This window comes from Chaetodon auriga, chromosome 2, assembly GCF_051107435.1.
Source record: "Chaetodon auriga isolate fChaAug3 chromosome 2, fChaAug3.hap1, whole genome shotgun sequence".
Classification (NCBI taxonomy): domain Eukaryota; kingdom Metazoa; phylum Chordata; class Actinopteri; order Chaetodontiformes; family Chaetodontidae; genus Chaetodon; species Chaetodon auriga.
This window is the reverse complement of record NC_135075.1, coordinates 13,761,716-13,778,198: the sequence shown is the minus strand read 5'-3', so window position 1 is coordinate 13,778,198 and position 16,483 is coordinate 13,761,716. Positions and strand designations below refer to the sequence as shown.

Sequence of the window (16,483 nt, the reverse complement as noted above, 5' to 3'; positions counted from 1 at the left end):
AAAATACGTCACTGTCTGCCTTTGTTTAAAGGTTAGTAAATGGAGTGATATATTTCCTTGAAGTCATACTTTCTCTTCTGTCTCTCCAGATACATCTTTGTTTCCTCTGGTTTCTGTTGGGGAACATGAATATTCAAGAGCCAGTTTCTCTACTAGTGTGAGTTACATTTCATTCATTGACTCCAAAAGGTGTGTACTTTGTGTCCTTTCTCTGGAAGTACTTGACATGAAAAGACCAAAATCAACCATGTGTTAGTCCTCCTCTCGTATATTTTAAACAATTTCCTTAAACAACTGGACAGTCATTTGTAGCAAATGTTAGTGAAACAGGAATAAATTGTGTATTCTGGGGACTGTTTTCAGCTGCGGTTCCCCTGACTTTTCCTTCAGTGCCACCATGAAGCTAGCACTTGTCTCAACAGCTATTGGGTAGATTGAGTTAAATTTGGTACAAACATTCAAGTTTCTGTTATTCAAACTTTATCTTGTGCTTTAAATCTTAATTTAAGAAGAATTAACTGAAAATCTAAGATGGTGAACATGGGGCAAATTTTACACCTGCTTAACATCAGCATCTTAGCATTGTCACTGTGAACATGTTAGCATGCTGACTTTAGCATTTTGCTAACACAACCTCACATAGTCTGATGTGTAATATGAGGCTTTGGCCATAGGCGGAACTTGGGTTAGTAAGATCAATTGGTTGTTTTTGGTCTTTTCATGGGATTGCCAGATCGATCATTTCAGAAGAGTGTAGAAAATGTTCTCCAGGTAACGGGTGCAGTGCAGGAAACAGGAAAACTTTATTTAACACAGCACTCACTGTGCTGCAGCTCGTTACATATTAATGATGTGATGAAAAGTTACCAAAAGTAGTCATTCATCTCCTTTTCACTGAGTCTGTGTTGTTTTGTCACACATGGCGTTAATGTTGGCGACATCCCTGACCAAAGGGAAGACGACACCGTGCCGCTCTCAACCACGGCAGACTGCAGTGGCTGACTGCATTCAGCCGCTCGACACCCGATCCTACTGTACACCACGTTCCGGTCATCTGGATTTTGGTGTTGGCAGACAGAATGGAAAAAACAGGACAAGGGGAGAAAAGAGGAGGAGGCAATATGAAAGCTAGCTTGCATTGAGGTGTTCATTATGTTACAAAATGGCAAGCATGCTGCCTAAGTCAGACGTGATGGTAACAGCAGACGAGTCCAGATTCATAAGAAGCATTTCAATGGCGGCAGCAGCTTAGAGGGTTCCTTCGGTTCTAACTAAAAGCATTTTTTATCCGTTCGCAGAACTACTGTGTTAATCCCTTCAGACTCCCCGTGTGACTTTTCATTCTTTGCGGTCAGTTATCCATAACAGGTCAGACATGTTGCTCCTTCACATTACCCAAACTCAAAAACAAAATACATTCCCCTGTCAATATATCTCATGTTAGAACTTACAGAGTGTCATGACACTGTCTTTTTCCAAAAGTGGAAAGGTACCATCTGGAGCTGCCATTGACCCCTTAACTTTTGACCTGCATCCTGACATGCAACACTCTGCATTCAGGAACAAACTGTAGCCTTACACCCTGCACATATCACACATTTTGTTCTGACCAGTCTTGTCATGGTGATTTGTTGCTCAAACATGCTGAGCTACAAGTTTTACACCTGACTTTTGCACCTTCTTGTACTATAAGGGAAAGATTTGAGAGCGTGGAACACAATGAAATGTTTGCTGTATGTGTCTCTGATGGAATAACGTTAGTAAATGAGCAAAAGTGCCAGTTTGCAAGTTGGAAATTTATATCATTCAATAAACCCAAAGCCTCTTTACTACAAATTAGACAACAAACAGTTAGCCACTTCTTTTCGTCTCCATGTGGTTGTTTTTCCACATGCTGTACGACATCGATACTGTTTCTTCATTTCAGGAGAAAATTTGCTGGCTCAATAGAGAGCTGCAGAGATTACATAATTTTGTAGGCCAAACTGGAAGTTAGCTCCCTCAACAACAAGCCAATGAGATTATTTATGTTATTTATTTTTCTTGCAGAAAATAGGCAAAATGTAGGATTCATAAACTTTTTGTTCAGCAAGATAATCTTCACAAATGAACAATGAACAATGATTTTTGAAGTGGAAATGCAATAGCCAGAAATACAATAATATCGTTTGGCTATAAATGAACTACACCACAGTTTCATGACTTCAACATCACCACCACCACACCTCCTACAAAACAATATACACACTTTATTATAAATTGCCACCAGCAACCACCTTTTTAAAGTAAATGCTTCAGAATTTTCCAAGTGGGGTATTTACTGACATATTTTATGTTTTAAAACAAAACCTCACAATCTGTTTCATTCTGCATAACCACTGATTTTATTTCAGGCTTCCAACTAAAAACCTACTCTCTCAGGATGAGGGAGCCGGAGCCATGCTGACTCATTTCCAGGTCCGTTCCTGCAGCACTTCATGTCCACTGGTAGATTTCAACCACAGCATTTCCCACTGGCCTGATTGTGTAAAAATTCATCAATTCATCAATCAAACAAAAAAATTGGGACCAGAGAGCATGAATATCAATACTTAAATGTTGAGAAGAACCCTTCGCAGCTCTTGCTATTATAATGCTAAATACCAAAAACTGCCCAAACTCAGTTGGAGCATGCAGGGGGTGTCTTATTGACATGACATCATCAAACATGAGGTCTACATTTTTTGCCCCTCCAATGTTTCATCAAAGTCGGCAGAGTACAAGGTCATGAAGAAGCCCCACAAGTAGCCCCAACATGATCAACTGCAGCATTCGAATGCAGCTCAAACTGGCTGTAAACACATCAATAACAGCTCGAGGCCTCTATAGCCATGCTAGCAGCTCTGTACTCTGTGCTTTGAGCTGAATCATAATGTTGTCCATGCTAACATGCTCACAGTGACAATGCTAACATGCTGACGTTAAACAGGGAGAATGTTTGCAGTGCCATGTTCACAATCTCAGGTTAGCATTTTAGCATGCTAGCATTTGCTAAATTACAATAAACACGAGAGCTTTACATATTGGTCTGTCACGAAGATGTTGGTGTACGTGTGTGTGTGTGTGGGTGTGTGTGAGAGCAGTTGATTGCGGGAGAGGATATTGTTCCAGCGGGAGGAAAGTTAATAGGTTTGTTTGTGAGGATGCTGCACCTGTCTCTGTTTATTGATGGATTGAGCTGTAAATAACTTTGTGAATCTGTTTAGCGCTCAGTGGGGATTCCTGTATTTTTTTCTCCCCTCTTCCACTTAAATACCTTTTTATTGACACAAACCATCTATCAGATATGCAGATATCTATTGGATTTTCAAGAGCATCTCAGCACAATGCAGAATCCCTCACTATGCATCACAAAAAGACAACACTGAAGGTGTCTAAGAGAAGTTGCACAACAATTAAATTCCAGTGATGACCACAGAGTCTCGCATGTTTATGCAAAGCACATTCATTTCTACATGTGATGTATGTTTGTGCCACAGGTCATGTGTGGGTGTGTTGAGTGTGGAAAACCCTCTGTGAATGTATTTATAGCAGACCATTGTTGAGCCCATAGAAACCTCTGTAATTGGATCTGGTCTCTCTCACTAAGAGAATCCGGTGATAAATGAGCTGGCAGACGTCATTGCACATGCCATCCTTGTGATAACGGTACGCCCCACATCACTGTTTTAAGCTCTTAGTCCCAGCAGGATTAAACTCCTAAGTGGATGGTGAGCCGGCTGAATTATGGTTCTGAAGTGTACGAACGGAAGGGGCGGTGGAAACCTGGTTGCTCTGTAGACATTTTCTGGCCGTCTTCGTTGTGTCCTTGGCTATTAAAACTTTATTGAGTGGCCACTCAGACAGCGAGACACTTGAAACACAGGTTTCATGCTTCGAAGCTAATAACCCAGTAATTTTAATTATGCTGTTTTATTTTAACAGAGAAGTTGGAAAAAACTTAAGTTTACACTTAAGAATTACCTGATAATTACCCTATATTCTGTCATGTTTTGTACACAATAAAAGTCGAAGTCTCTTTTATGCTTTTTGCAGCCTTGAGTCTCTATTTCATTTTCCAAAAAAAAGCAGCACTTCTTTTGCTCTTATTTGTACTTCAAAAGTAATATACTGTGGTGAAAACAAACTAATATTAGTTTTAATGAGAGCGTGTTTGATGACTCACATTGCACCTGTTTGTTGCTGTATGAATGTCGCTTCTGCAAACCTGTTTGATATAAAATGAGAAAGAAAAGGTGTTTGGAGCAACACCAGAAAAAGAAAAAAAGACAGATCACCAACTGTCTTATATTACAAACCATTAAGTTTGTTACTCGATGGCTTTAAAACCTTGATTAATAAAATGTGAAGATGCTGCCGTAAGAAGCACAGTAAGCAATAAAAAAAGACACTGTGTGCGTGTGTGTGTGTGTGTGTGTGCGCGCGTGTGCATGTGTGTGTGTTTCACTCTGTTGGAAACTTCTCTCTGCTCAGCCGGAGAATATGAGAATGTTACAATTATAAAACAAGATTGACAGGATGGATAGTGTTGCAGTGGCAGATGACAGTTCCTGGCTGCATGCCTGGAAGTTATTCACAGCAAAGCCCCGACACACACACACGAGCACACACACACACACACACACACACACACACACACACACACACACACACACAGACACACACTTCAGAGAGCCCCAAGACAGGGATCAAGTGTAAAGGGATGGCAGTAAAGGAGGGGGGCTGGTGGACAGGGCGAGGTGTGTGTGTGTGTGTGTGTGTGTGTGTGTGTGTGGAGGGAGGGGTTCAAGGTCAGGGTAAACACATGGTGCAAACCAGCAAACACAGGCGGGTGGTACAGTATAAGATACAACACAGATATAAATAACTTCATCAATTAACAATTGTCACTCTGTCTGCTAAAGATGGCTGCAGACGAAGCCTCTTTAACTGACGTGTGTATTACGGATCTATGATTCTTTATCATTATGAGAAGTAAAGGTGTCTTGAACAGTTTGTGTCACATTAAGAGCCGTGGAGATGATCGCACGTCCTTGGAAACATAAGGAGCTGTTAAAAATAGGAACTGTCATTAAGGCTTTCACACAGTGTAAATGCAGAGTATGAGGCTTATTTACTTTTGTTGAATGATTTGTACGTTTCTCAATGCCACTTTGTCATCAGTTTATTTGGCAAGAAAACAAGGAATAGTATGTCTTTCTTTGACATTGTCTTTTTCTTGTCCTCACGGCCATGTAGTTGTATCATTCAACTCTTTTTCTGGTTAAATTAAGTCATTAAGTCTTTTCCTGCCTTCACTGGCAGCTTATAAAATGACTCAAACTACTACAGCTCAGAAATATACAGCTAGGAATAACAGTGTGTGAGTGTTGCTGTTAAAAAGAATAGTTCAACATTAGGAGAAATACACAAAATGGGTTTCTCGCTGAGAGTTCACTGAGAAGATTGATTGTATACACTAGATGTGAAGGCTTGATTAGCTTAGCATGAAGACTGGAAACAGGAAAACAGCTAGCTTGAAAAAGATCTGCAGCACCTCTATATTTTATTATTTCACGTGTTAAATTTTGCTTGTTTAACTTGCACACAAACAGAAATGTAAACAACCAACCTCCCACCAGCAGAGAGGGATGCACAATGAGAAAAGATGGATCTTCCAAGTTCAGTAAAAGCAGCCGGTAACTGCAATGTAATCCAATCAGTTGAGCATGTTTGATAAGGGTCCACATGAACACACAGCAGAGAAGTGATGTAAAAACAACAGTGTCCATCACACCTTACAGAGAGAGAGGGCCACCCAGCCTCAGCATGCAGCTCACGATGATGAGTGTTACAATTATCACCAATAATAAATCTTACTGCAGAGCGACAAACTGCATCCAAGGGCTTCAGAGTCACAGCCGAAGCATGCATGTATAAAATCTCACCATAATCCAAGACAGATAAGAAAGTTGCCTCAAACATTGCTTTTCTACAATGCACAATGGAAAACATGCTTTATTCCTGTAGAAGAAACCAACTGCCTTCCTTAAAACGCTCAGCTGTTAAGTCACATGATATAAATGTTATCTTCTCATCAATCCAAAAGATACTTGTACTCTGTGACTCCTTCAGTATTTCTACCATTCTTGGTCATGATGATGAGAATATTATAATTTGCATTTGTTTTGTGAAAACCATGAATTTAGTTTAATCTGCCTTAAGAGCTAATTTCTGATTATTGAGCGCAACGTAAATCAGTGCTGAAGGGATTCAACAGCAGGATGGACAGCATCTGCATTACAGTAGAAATAGTATCCTTGACATAAAGATATATATATTATATCCATATTAGTACATACATATTACACCCAGTTACAGAAGAAGCAAGATCATCAATGAAAAGATTGAACAGAGCACGCCATAGGACTGATCCCTGTGGGACGCCTTTTGCGATTTATGCAAATTCAGATTTAACATTTCCAGGAGCCACATGCTGTTTTCTGTGCATGAGGTTATTCTGAAATTATTTCTAACAAGTAACGGTGCTGTTCTTTTCTCTAAAACCTAAATGGTGTATGCTGAAATAAGATTGTGCTGAGACGAAGGATTTAAGTTGATTCTAGTATTTTTGCCTGGCCTGATGATTTAGACACACAGTTCGGCTGTCACCTTCACGTAAAGGAATTACATAAGCAGTCCTCCAGACCTTTGGAGGTGTGCCAGTTAAAGCTGAAAGGTTAAATATATATGTTATGGAGCTGACTATAACACGTGATGCAAGCTTTAAAAAGTAGGGATCAAGTTTATCCTCACCAACCAAATTCTTTAAATCTATAGCTTGTCATGTATTTGCCATGTCATCAGAAGAGAAGAGCTGTAATGTAAAACGAGGCTAATACCTGGTGTCAGGATCAGCCGTGGACAGAGGGGGTCCTGTATAAGATGCAAAATGTTAATTAAAAGTGACACAAATCTCTTTCTGGTCTGATATTGAACACCCATAAGCTGTGGTGAGAGGAGGAGGAAATGAGAGGGAAGATTTACGATTTAGAGAATTCATGTTTGCAGAATGTAGCTGGATTTGAATTTGATTTGGGAATTAAAAACCATGAGTAACTACTTTTGGCCTTTCTTTTTGCAGATGTGCGTTCGTTTCTAAGCTGCCTAAAACAAGCCAGAGCTTCGGGCGTCTGGTATGTCTGGCAAGAGCCCAGGCTTTATTTCTCTCTTTAAGTGAGGATGAAATTGCTGCTGAGAATCAGGAACTTGACCTATTCCCATGGGTGTCATGCAAACCAAATTTCTAGGGGCTGCATTCAGACCAGGGGGCACCGGGGTCCTTCCCCAGAAGAAAAAAATAAAATAAAATAATTTTCAAAGACATGAGAGGGATTATTTTAAAACTTCACTAAATCTTTTCTTGTAATTTAGCAATGTCCCACTTTATATTAGGGTAAATTAAATATATGTATTCAGAGATTTCCATGTCACGGATTTGGTTATTGAACACGACACTCACTTATTCAGTCACTTCTACACTGCTGCCACTATCCTTGAAAAACAGCTAATTCTTGTCTGCTTCACCCCAAAATTTTAAGTGCCATCAAAAAAACACTATATCCACAGTGCAAATTAATTCAGAGAACATAAATAAAGCCTCAGATGGTGGTGATAGCTGTGTTTTCAAACACAATGCAAAGGAAGCAGCATGAGTACAGATGAGACTGTGCTGACATCACAGAGCAGTGACTGATCCCCAGCCAGTAAAAGCTGTAAAAGCTGTGACTATCTTCCAAACCACTCAGACTCCTTGAAAGATTCATCATCACCATGAGCCTGAGTACATATAACCTGTAACACACACTCAAGTCCGGTATTTTCATGCCAACATTAATGTCTGTCTGCAAGACCCCAAAAGGAATCCCTGACTATCTTCAGGTTCACTTCCTGGGTCCCGTCTGCCTCGAGTGCACTGATCTTCTATCACAAGTCACGACTAGCTGGCGAGCCAGAAGGCTAACCATCTGAACTGAGGGATAGTCACTCACTTAAGCTGACACTAGCCAGCTATCTGCCACGGAAACATGATTGAAAAAGGCACTGCTTCTCTATCAACCACTTCAGTAACACACCGTTAGGCCGTGGCCTCCAGCACTGATGCAGCAGAGCGCTGCGTACCGGCAGAAATGCTGCTGCGCACAGATTTTCTCCTGCAACTTTTAGAAGAAACCAATACCATAAAGAAGGTGTGGCTTGTGAGGTATGAGCTATGACTATGTGTGTAATGTGTTTGGCTCTCAAGACAAGCTTATCATTACTACATATAGAGTATAAAAGATATTATACAGTAATAAAATAAAAATATATACAAGATATCAAAAATCTGGTGGGGCTCAGCTGCAGCTGGCATGGTGTGTCTGTCTGTTCTGTACTCAAACAGAGGTGACTTAGAGGAATCATTCAACTTAAATTAATATATAATATTAAGATATTGGGTAGTACCTTATATTCCAGCCAACAATTTACAGTGTAGTTTCGTTGTATGACTCAGGTACCCATAAAATACTCATAATAATAGTTCCTGCTAGTACATAAATGCAGGTACAGGGGAAGAAAACATGACTGTTGTGAATGAGGGACTAACACAGGGAGAAAAAATTCACACTGTTTATTTACGAGAGCAATACAGTGCAAAGTTTGGGAAAAGTGATGTCAGCAAAACTGTTAGCAACTTAACAGTCATACAGCAGCCCACTGCGTCGTCGATTTAGCCTATCAGCTGATGCTGTTTGGGTTGAATGAAGGTGCTGTTCCTTATTGTGATGGATGAAGTACAAAAAAACAAACTACCCACTGCCAATGGCAGTTATTAGGGAAGTTCTACTCATTAATAAGCACATGATATTACTGCTTCATTAAAAAAAACAAAGGGGAGAACAATGAACACTTCATATTAAACACATTAAACAAAATTACAGTGTAAATCATCATCATATAAACATACAGTTAAAATCAATGCAGCTCTGACATGGAGTGAAGCTGTACCTGGTCAGCAAGCAGATCGTATGTTTAACAACAACAACAACAACAACAACAACGTGATCATGAAAAAGCAAATACTACATATTAACAGCTGATTTTGTCAGCCAAAAATAGGGCAATGACACAAATTGGTCCACTTGGAGGAGAAGTGACATGACAAAGACATGGCTCCTCTGAGTATCAGAGAGATGAAGGCTGCCCATCCCTTACACAGAGTTACATAACCAATCTGAAGTAGAGGGAGCTGGCACCTGTCTAAGATCACAAGGTGCTGGCTGTAAACTCAGCTGTCACTGGTTGACATTGAGGGCAAAAACTGCTGCTCCTCCTACAGTAATCGGATGTATGGCATGGAAGGTAGTCTGCCACCCACAGGACTGCTGCCTAAATGTTGGTATGTCAGTCTATTTTTAAATCAATATCAGTCAACACATGGCTGAACACCCAAAATGCCACACACACACACACACACACACACACACACACACACACACACACACACAGTGGCTACTTCCTGAGGAAACAGGACTAAACATGACTAAACACTTGGATGGAGAGCTCTCTTCACAGCGGCTCCAGCTCGACACACCTGTCCCCCCTGTGATCAAATGCTGATGTCTTTATACAGTTTACCAGATGGACCAGAGTGGCTCTATGGAAGACGTTATGTCAATCTGTCAATCTGCCAGACAGACTGAAATAACTACTGGATAGATTACCATGAATTCTGGTACAAACATTCAAGCTCGCCTCAGGATGAATTATAATAGCTCCGGTGGTCCCTCAACTTTTCATCTGCGCCACCATGAGGTCAAAATTTTAATTTGAGTGAATAATGATAAAAGAAGAGTGAATATTTGTCTTAAATTCCTCAAAATGAATGATAATGTGCTCTGTGTATGCTGGATGTGTAAATACAGGCAGCTTTTGGCTAACCTGTTCACCTTTATGAGGTCATGACTGTGATGTGTTCACAGTTTGTTGCAGTGTCCCCTAGTGGACAAAAACACATTTTTTGCAGGTTTCCCAACAAAACGTGGGTCTTAACAACAGTTAGAGGGTCCTTTGTTCAAAGGAACAGGACCCCATGAACCACCACCTCTCCTGATGGAGAGGTTCAGTTGAGCACAGTTTACTGATTGTCCCTTATGTGATGAACCCCAACCTCAGTTAGTCAAGATGGCTCATTTTATCTACGTCCATGGCTACAAATCAAAAGGTTCCCTAGAATCAATAAAACCAATCACACATGTCACATAGTTAACTGGTCTTCAGAAAAATGTATAAAAACACTTTTATGACGATTATCACTAATGATGAAGCAGTTTTTAAAGGTCTGACAATGACACAAAATGACTTTCTGTAAAACACCTTAAAAATGAGGACAATTGAACGCTCTCTCACACTTATCCCCATGAAATTTCTATCAGCAATCTTTAATTTCATCTATCATTATAGCTCATTGTCCAATGATTGCGGACACTGACATCTTGTCCTTTTAGGAAATTTGGGGGTTTTATTGACCTGAGGGGAGTAAATGTTCTATAATTTAAATGTATACACAGATTTTTACAGACAGGGTGCTTTTAGACTAAAAATGTTTAAATGTGAGTATGTGGCCAAAAAAGGCTTTGACACAGGATGTAGACCTTCATGAGAGGAAATAAATCTATAGAAAATATAACTGAGCGAAAAGAAGAATTGAAGTAACAATAAGTGAGTGCGGTTGTTTTCTTTTAGTGATGAGTGGCTCAGCCAACGTTACATTCCTCTTATAGTACATCCGCGCTTTTCAACAAAAGGTTGTGCCTCTTATTTTGAAGGAAGTCTTTTTGAACAGGAAGTGTGATTTTGGCAGGTGTGCCTCGGTTTGACGCAGGTGAGCTCGTGTTTCAGGTCGGGATAGTGACGTCAGCGTAGTAAAATGCGGATCTTGTCCAGTCCGGAGAAAGGATTATTATGCGCATCATCGTCAGTAGCTGCGTCTGCACTTCCTGCTGGGACATGAAGCGATCGCTGGAAGTGTAAGTAAACTTTATTTAAAAAAGGTGATTCAGAGGGGAAAAGTGCCCTCACATGATTTCAGTCTCACAGCTGGAAAAGAAGCAGAAACCAAACGAATTTCGCTGAAAGATCCGCGTTTTTCTGCGAAACCAAGAATCAAGTGTAGTAAGTCCAGTGTGACTCTTCATTTCCACGTTACAGAGAAAATGACCAAATTATGATTCATGTGGGGTCAGCTAGAGGCCAGAAAGTTTGGAAGCTGACAGAAACAGGATTACAACACGACATGTGATGAACCACACGCAGGACACACTTGTGTGACCAGTGCTGCAACTGACCATGATTACATTTACTCTGACACTCTGCTGAAGCATGATTTTAACATACTTTTACTGAATTTGAGTGTTTCCAGTGTATTCAACTTCAGACTTTTTTCCACAATGTTTATACGACAACTATAGTCAGTTTCTAGTGACTTTCAGATTTTATTTACGCTAACTACAGTGTAAGTAGATTAGAAAATATGCTGCATCATTAAGATTTGCTTCACTTGAACCAGCTAATACGACAAAACATTGGTGACACATTACATTACAGTGATAATCAATTCAGTCCTACAGTCCATAATTATATAACATTTCCTGGAATCCTTCTCCCATAGTGAGTTCTTTTACTTTTGAATTGGCTCCTAATGCATATTTTGCTTGCAGGAATGTAAGACTTTTGTATATATCTTTATGTATTTTTTTTGCAATATTACTTCTTTTGCTTCGGGAAAGTTTCTGAATGCTTCTGTGATGCATTATGCATTTAATACAATAGCGATTGTATTAATACGATACAATTCCTACTGTTACGTATTCTTTGGTAATATTGTTGTGTACAGTTCACGTCTAACAGGAAACACCTTTGTTCTGTTGGCTCAGACATGCTGACAACTCTCTAAAGCATTCAGCCCTTCTGCCTTCCTCTAACTCTCCTGTCTGCTGCAACTACGGTTACAATGCCATGATCGTGGTATGATGACCATCATGGTTTCATGGTACATATGCAGTCATTATTATGAGCTACAGTGACCCTTGAGGGTCAGATCATACGCTGCAACCCGAGTCACAACAGATCTCAAATTGCTGAAATCTGGTGATAAAAATCATATGAGCAACTAAAAACAATTTAAAACCATAGATGGAGAGACACTGTGGAGCAGTGTGTGCAAATTCACTGTCAATCAAATGATTTGAAGCTCTTCAAAAGTCACAATAGACAGCTGTGCTTCATTCACAGTGGACAAAAAGCCTGTCTCCTCCTTTGAGTCTGTGCTAAAAAATACTCTGCAGGATCTCATGCAGCAGTCGTGACGGAGATGGAGAGGTTCCTTTTTATACTAAAAGAGTTTCACTTCCCTGTTTTCAAGAGCCACTTCCTCTTGAACATTTTCCAACGCAGTGTGCAGCATGTGTTGTTGCATGAGTGGAGCATAATTTCCATTAGCTCACCTGGGAAGAAACACTCGTCATACAGCCACTTTGGTTGGTAAGGCCTCATCTGAAGAATGGATTTCAGCAGCAGAAGTGTGTTGTTGTGGTGCTCAGTGAGTGGGATTTGAGTCTGGATTGACACACTCAGACAGGGTCTGATTGCTTTACAATAACAGGAAGCCTGTTTGAAATGGAGGAGACTCGAAACTCATGAACCAGCTGTAAGAAATGATGAGGAGTCCTGAATTATAGGAGCGACACACAAGCTTGTAAGGGGTAAGCAAATCAGCACTGATATACAAGACACTGCAACTTAACACTGCTTTGTATATTCACACAGAGAGCAGAGCATTAGGGTTTTAACAGGCCTGATAAAAAGTTATATATGTCTTGGTTTTCTATTTCAAAAGAGCTCTTTCACTGACCGTGGCTCACATGTGCAGAAAAAATAAACCGCCTCAGGTGGTGTAAAAGAAAATAGATATGTTTCAGAATCAAACTGCACAAGCTGGGTTTTTGGAAAGGGGGAAGACTTTAATGCAAATGTTTGCTACCGGAAATAAGGAAATGAGAATTTATTGCCGTCTTTTTAGTTTCCAGAAGCCCTACATGCAGAGACAGTCCTGACTCTGAGGTTACAAGTCTGTGTCGGTTGTGAATTTGTCGGTTCTACAATAAAAGGACATAATAAACAGATTCCAGTAGTTTTTTTACTTGATTTGAAATTGACTACTTACAGACCAACAAAATTATAAATAAAAAGTATTTAGATCTGTTGCCAAATATAGAAATTATAGGAACTGAGGACCTTTTTGGTTTCTGGTAAAAATGTTGTGGGGGACTTTTGCCCTGTGTGCAAGTTGAATGCAGTAATGCATAACCTAATGTATAAAAGTACATGATGATCGATATCAAACTTAAGGAGAAACACAAATAGATGAGTAGAGAAAGATATTTCAAACATGGCACGAGGCCTCACTGAATGGTTTGACTAGCAGGAAAATGATGTGAATCATATACTCTGACCAGATCTCATCCGAGCTGAACAGTCTCCATCATCAGAGCACCACAGCCACGCTCGCCTTGGATGGCTGGATTGGCCTGTTGGTCGGTCATTGGGACGGTTCACCGCTTGGGTCTTTAAACATCTCAACAGTTATTGGATAGATTGTTGATCCCTAGACTTTTCCTCTGGCACCACCATGAGGTTGACATTTGTCTTTCAGAGTGAAACTGTTGGATGGACTGACTTGAAATTTTGGTGTTTTGGTTTATGACCAAATATCTGCAAAACTAGTGACATTTACATCAGCCTCAGCTCTACTTTGTGGTTAGCTCTAACATGCTAACACGCTAAACTATGTTGATGAACCTGGAAAAATTTCCTTAGCTTTGTCATTTTGAGCATGTTACAGTGTCACAGAGCCACAAGCATGGTTGTATACTCTAAGTTTTGTTCCTAATATTTCACCCATCCATATGTACTGTGTGCATATGGGATGAGTGGACTGTACAGCTCTGTGTAATTTCCTCTATTTACTGCCTGCAGATCTGTGAGCTGGTGCGATGGAGGAAGCCTACAGTGAACTGTACCAGCAGTTTCTTCACCTGAGGTCACTTTGCCTGAGACAGGCAGCTCTGTTACATCAACTCACAACAGCCCTGCAGAAACAGCAAGGTCCATATGAAACCTATTGTAATTCCAGTGCTCATAAACATGTTGCTCATGGTTCACTTAACCAATCAACAACTCTCTGTCTGCAGGTGCTAGTGTTCCTAATGGAGAATTGAGTGATATGATATCCATCCCTGTGCAGTGCACCCAGGAAATCCCTGCATATCTCCATGAGAAGCCTCAACCATTAACAGCCACAGCGCACAAGCCTGTAGCACCATGTGGCGTTGACCGTCTCTCTAGAAACCCAGGGACTTTCTCTGATCTCCTCTCTGAAGACATGTCCAAGCTCTGTGTAGACAGGCCTCGCCAGAAAAAGGAAAGTCAGGAGCCAGTGCAAAATGTCCCACCCCTGCTGAGCCTGGACTCCTCGAGGTGGCAAGGAGCCTCTTCAAAAAATCTGTTGCAAGCAGATCATCCTAGTGGAGACAGAACGATGCACACATTGAGGGTAGGTGTCTTTACTGGACCAAACCCCCATCTGTTTGCAGGGGTTCTCCAATCTGTCATTGGATTTTAAGTTCTTCCTCAAACACTCCCATGTCTTGTCCTCTCTGTTTGTGTTAGGTGCCCTGGACAGACAGTCCCTCCATGGTCGGTGACGTCCGGAGTCTGTCTGACGGGATGCTGATGTCAGACGTGGCGCTGCAGTCTCATGTTTGTGAGTTCTGCCAGGCAGTTTTCCCCGGAGACACAACCACCAGGGGAGAGTTCCTACGACACCTTTACACCCACGTCACCTAGACTAAACTGCTCCGTCTTTTCCTCTCGATAGATGACTTATGTGTTCATATGCTGTGCCGCAACTGGTATGGCTTACTCTGAAACAGCAGTGAAGTAGACCTGCTCCTCTGAGATGTAAAATGAAGGATGGAAATAGGCCTCTATTGATTCAGTTGTATGCTAAGGTCCTGAGATATTGTATTTTAAAGGCTCAAAAGGCTTCACTCAAATTATCAAACCACATTTTCTCACTTACTTCTGCAGTCCTAGTAACTCGCCGTGGTTTTATTTGGCCAGATTTTGAGATCTGGGTCTTTGGAGATTTATTCCTCTAATTTTATTCATGGCACTCACAGCATTGATATAATACATCAAAAATAATCTCTGCAGGAAAAACCTCTCTTTGCAGAATTTGTGGTTATTCCATTACTACCTCCCTGTATCAGTTTGTGTAGGGACTATTTCATCCATAATGGGAACCCAACCCAATCCAGACCTGAGCAAAGTACACTGAAACTATCTGTATGGCCAGATAGCATTATTTTTCTTTGAGCGAAGGGTTTAAGATAGTTCATTTAAAACATGTGGCTCACAGAGAGAAATCCTATGAAAGCATTAATTATCACTAGTCTATTCTTAGTTCTTTGCAACCACAACATACTCCTGAGATCTTATGATTCATCTGTCGTCGAAAGGCATCCTTACTGCATGTCCACTGATTGTGATCCTCCATGTAGTCCATGATAGCACAAATACGACTATAGAATAAAATGCCTAGGCAACAAAGTCAACTAGATTTTGATGGCTTGCATCAAACTGAAAGTAGTTTTGTCCTGGAAGTGTGTTCAGGGGTAGAAATCATTAAAGTAAATAGATTAATTAGTTAATCAGATGGTCAATAGTTCCAGTTATGGACAGTGAGATGCAATGCTGTGTTTTTGATCTAAATTACTGTTTGAAAAGAGGATTAGAAAGATATAATTGTTAACACTGAAACAGGTAGCTTTCCACTTGCTGTCACCCTTATTCTATAGTAAAGATGGTGGATGGAGAGTTGAGTGCCGTGTTTATTATATCATTCCATCATGATCATCATGTGACAAGGTTGAATTGGGTTCATCAATACTGACCAGTGAATATTGCACCTTTATGTAACTTTAACCTTTTTGCTTATAGATGAAAGTCTTAATGTTTGTATTTTCTAAGGAAAATCTTCATCTGAGAGGGAGATGGCTATTTCTGAATAAATTTGTATAAAAAAAAAATCTCATCATAACATCAAGGCTTTTTCTTTTTTCAATTATGGCACCACTGAAATAAAGCTTTGATAAGCAAAACACATTAGTTAATTCAATCTGATTAGGTTTATTACTGAATCCTTATTCTTACAAGCCTTTGCTTTGTGAAATAACCTTGTAAACGTTCTCCAAAACTACATCCGCCTCAGCTGTTCACACATGCAAATGATCCTCTGGATGATCCTGAAAAGACATTTCAAAGGTTTGAATGCGGATAATTAGACTTCCTGATTTCATTAATG

At 40.3% G+C, this 16,483-nt stretch overlaps 1 protein-coding gene across 4 annotated transcripts; it reads left to right on the top strand.

The window, feature by feature from the left end:
* The first annotated feature begins 11,015 nt into the window (after positions 1-11,015).
* Positions 11,016-16,226, top strand: LOC143331496 (uncharacterized). 4 transcript variants are annotated; one of them, XM_076748435.1, is made up of 5 exons: positions 11,017-11,087; positions 12,722-12,821; positions 14,095-14,223; positions 14,310-14,671; positions 14,788-16,226. In XM_076748435.1, exons 3-5 carry the CDS (start codon positions 14,112-14,114, stop codon positions 14,962-14,964), a joined length of 651 nt encoding a protein of 216 aa, XP_076604550.1. In that variant the 5' UTR covers positions 11,017-11,087; positions 12,722-12,821; positions 14,095-14,111; the 3' UTR covers positions 14,965-16,226. The 4 variants fall into 4 exon arrangements, with proteins under 4 accessions (XP_076604557.1, XP_076604550.1, XP_076604533.1 ...); XM_076748427.1 differs by lacking the exon at positions 11,017-11,087 and adding an exon at positions 12,522-12,600; XM_076748442.1 differs by lacking the exon at positions 12,722-12,821 and having other exon boundaries at positions 11,016-11,087.
* Positions 16,227-16,483: the final 257 nt, after the last annotated feature.